Source organism: Carassius auratus, chromosome 13 (assembly GCF_003368295.1).
Source record: "Carassius auratus strain Wakin chromosome 13, ASM336829v1, whole genome shotgun sequence".
Lineage (NCBI taxonomy): Eukaryota > Metazoa > Chordata > Actinopteri > Cypriniformes > Cyprinidae > Carassius > Carassius auratus.
The window spans coordinates 9835517-9838794 of NC_039255.1; the positions used below are offsets into that span (position 1 = coordinate 9835517).

General features: G+C 37.8%; 1 protein-coding gene across 1 annotated transcript; it reads right to left on the reverse strand.

Annotated features, from left to right (window-relative positions):
• Nucleotides 1-210: 210 nt before the first annotated feature.
• Nucleotides 211-2370, reverse strand: cimip5 (ciliary microtubule inner protein 5). The gene is made up of 3 exons (XM_026279340.1): nt 1785-2370; nt 1380-1419; nt 211-612 (listed from the first exon to the last, which is right to left on the reverse strand). Exons 1-3 carry the CDS (start codon nt 2015-2017, stop codon nt 415-417), a joined length of 471 nt encoding a protein of 156 aa, XP_026135125.1. The 5' UTR covers nt 2018-2370; the 3' UTR covers nt 211-414.
• Nucleotides 2371-3278: the final 908 nt, after the last annotated feature.

The window sequence follows — 3278 nt, forward strand, 5'->3', positions numbered from 1 at the left end:
GAATAGTCGTAGTTTTTGCTATTTTTGGACTAAAATGTGTTTTCGATGCTTCAAAAAAATCTAACGGACCCTCTGATATCACATGACTACTTTGATTATGTTTTTTTTTACCTTTCTGGACATGGACAGTATACCGTACACGCAGTTTCAATGGAGGGACTGAGAGCTCTCAGACTAAATCTAAAATATCTTAAACTGTATTCCGAAGATAAACGGAGGTCATACTGGTTTGGAACGACATGAGGGTGAGTCATTAATGACATAATTTTAATATTTGGGTGAGCTATCCCTTTAAGTTTGTCTAAGTATATAGGTAAAGGTAAGACAAACAGAAAAACCCAAGGGAAAGTATAGAGACTAATCTCAGCTACTACACTAGAGGGTGTTTTGAGCATATCCTGTGCCTGGTGAACCTCAGCAGGGGTGCATCTCTGGATTCCTTTTGGCCTTGCGGTGGTTCGCTGTCAGGGTTAGCAGATTGTCCAGGCGAATCAGCTCTTTGCCTAGCTCAGTATACAGGCCACTGCCGAACATTTGGTTAGTGGTGTTTGGGACTCTGTCTGAGTATAAAGACAGAGAGCTGGGAAGAGGAGCTTCTGTACGTGGATGACCCTGTGAGAGTGCCAAGGGAAATACAACTAAATTAACATGAAAATGCAGCTTGAGCTACTCCATCATGAACACATGAAAAAATAAAGATGAATGATAGCTTTAATTCAATATATATAATAAATGCTTCATAAAGCACCTCGAGCATGGACTGAAAGCAATATAAAAATATTTGTTTATCATTATTGATATGGCTGGTCATGTGAACACAAAGTCTGACCAGTCCCATGATTTTACTGAATGCATGAATTTTTTATTAGTGTATTCATTAATACCACAGTAAAAAATAATATATTCTGAATTATCATTACTATTTGTTTTTGAGTATTAACTGATTTAATTTAATTAAAAATGCAATTCATTCATGTGATGGCAACGCTGAATTTTCAGTTGTCATTACTCCAATCTTCAGCATCACACGATCCTTCCAAATCATTCTAAAATGCTGATTTGGTGCTCTAGAAAACATGATGTTGTTTCTCTGATGAATAAACAGCTCAAAAGAACAGGATTTATTTGAATTGTAAATCTTTTGTAACCATAAATGTTTGCACTTTTGATCAATTTGATCCATCCTTGCTGAGGAAAAAATTATAATTACATTATTTTAAAAAATCTGACTGATTTCAAACCTTTAAACAGTATTGTATATTTGCATTATGTTAATTAAATTTACATTTTAACAATACCGCAAGAAAACTTACAGTAATATTTCAGAGTAACAGTTCTGAATCATTGGCAATAAAAGGGTAGATAAAAGGGTCTCTTACAAGTTGGTCAAAGTTCATCAGGAAACTCCAGTTCTTCTCCCTGTCATAAAACAAACATTTAGTATTTTACATCATGATATTCTCCAAACCAGACGATGCAATAAATGATTTAGATTGTGATTGTTTTATTATATGACGGTGGTTTTGTGTACAGTAACTACGGCTATAAACATTAGTTGTAGTTGTTGAAGAACAAGAGATGAGTAACCGTAACGTACACCGTCCAGGGGGCGCCTGGTCAACCACAATCCAGCCCGTATCAAATAACGGGTCAAACAATGCCACATTTAAGAGGTGAAAGAAAAGATTAGTAACGTAACTCCAGAGAAAGTGAGAAACAAACCGGCAAATCCACGACAATTCTAAAAAAGTGAATACCATTTTCTTACCATATCGTTTTCTTACCATTCTTTCACACCGGTTCGCTCTGCGAGCACAAACTCTCTCCAAACCTGGTCCTGCTTTACCGGATCTCGGGTATCATCGTCCTGCGCCGGTTTCTCACCGGTGTTTCGTGTCCTGACTGCTGAATGCTTGAAGACTAAGACCGAGGACTGAGAAGCGAGAGGACCATTCGGTCGATCCGGTAAACGGTACCCAGCTGAAGTAGCGCGCCGTGAGTTTACTTTTCTATCCATCACTTAGTCCTTGAGCTCGTCAGTCAAACACAAATATATTTAAGCCACTGTAAAGTCCATTTTTATCTATTTAACCACTTGGCTTAAACTGCTGCCTCAATGTAAGGTATTTTATTTTTAGCAAACCTCCCTGTCTTGCTCTGAAGTGGATGGACGTGTCGCGCGCGCCAGTTTCAGCAATCACAACACGCGAGCTGCTGCTGCTGTCGCCCGGGTGCGAGGAGAGATTGGCTCTTGTTTACCCGGGATGTTTCCCCGGGAGACAGCCGGGCGATGCTGGGATACTCTCTCAAAGCTTTTGTTTATTCACGAGGAGGCGAGACATCCGCTGCAACTATGAGAACAAATTAGTATTACAAAAGCCAAAGACTGACAGACTAGTGACATCACAACGCACGTGGGCCTACATAAAAGAACACAGCTATTCAACCAAAATGTTCAAACATTAGAGGAAACACACACACACACACACACACACACACACTCTGACATATTAGTTTTCCTTATAATGTCCTTGCATGCGACAGACATTAATTTTGTGTCAGTAATTAATTCATCCAAAGCTGCAGTTTTGGACTTGACTTTGCAATGAGAACAATTATGCCCAGAAGATTCCTCTGTACAGAGGTAGAGAGTGATACAAACCTTTTCCCAAACACTGTTGATTTGTTACATGGTGACATTTGGCCTCTAAATGAGAGACTATACTGTGATCTGCTCTGTTGTCCCAAGTAAAGTACTGTGTAAAAGTTATAAAAGAAAATATTTTTTATTATTTAACTAGATTATTGTGATGCTTCAATCCGGTGTCTGAAAAATAAAATATTTTCATTACTATGCAATTTTTCTTAAATATTATTAGAGGTGTCAGTTTGGATGACTAAGAAGTCTTTGACTTCATTTTAATTTTATGGGATGTTTCTCATGTTTTCAAGTTGCCCTAAAGGTGGCGATATAGTCCATATTTTGCTTGCCTGTTTATAAACAGCAGCAGCAGCAGATTAATCAATCAAAAGTAAATTAAAGAGAGAGGGAAGAGTAAAAAAAAAAAAAACTCTTATAAGCCTATAGTTTAATTTTGAGTCCATAATTAGATGTTTTGAGTTTAACAGTTTATCGCTGAAATATTTTTAGAGAAACCTCTTTCAGGGCTGTGGGCTGAGCTAAGTTCACATACTGTCACAGCGTTAAATAATTTAACAGCGTCCAGTAAAGCCTATGATTCACTGTGACAGTAGTTCTGACTTCAGCTTTTGGGATA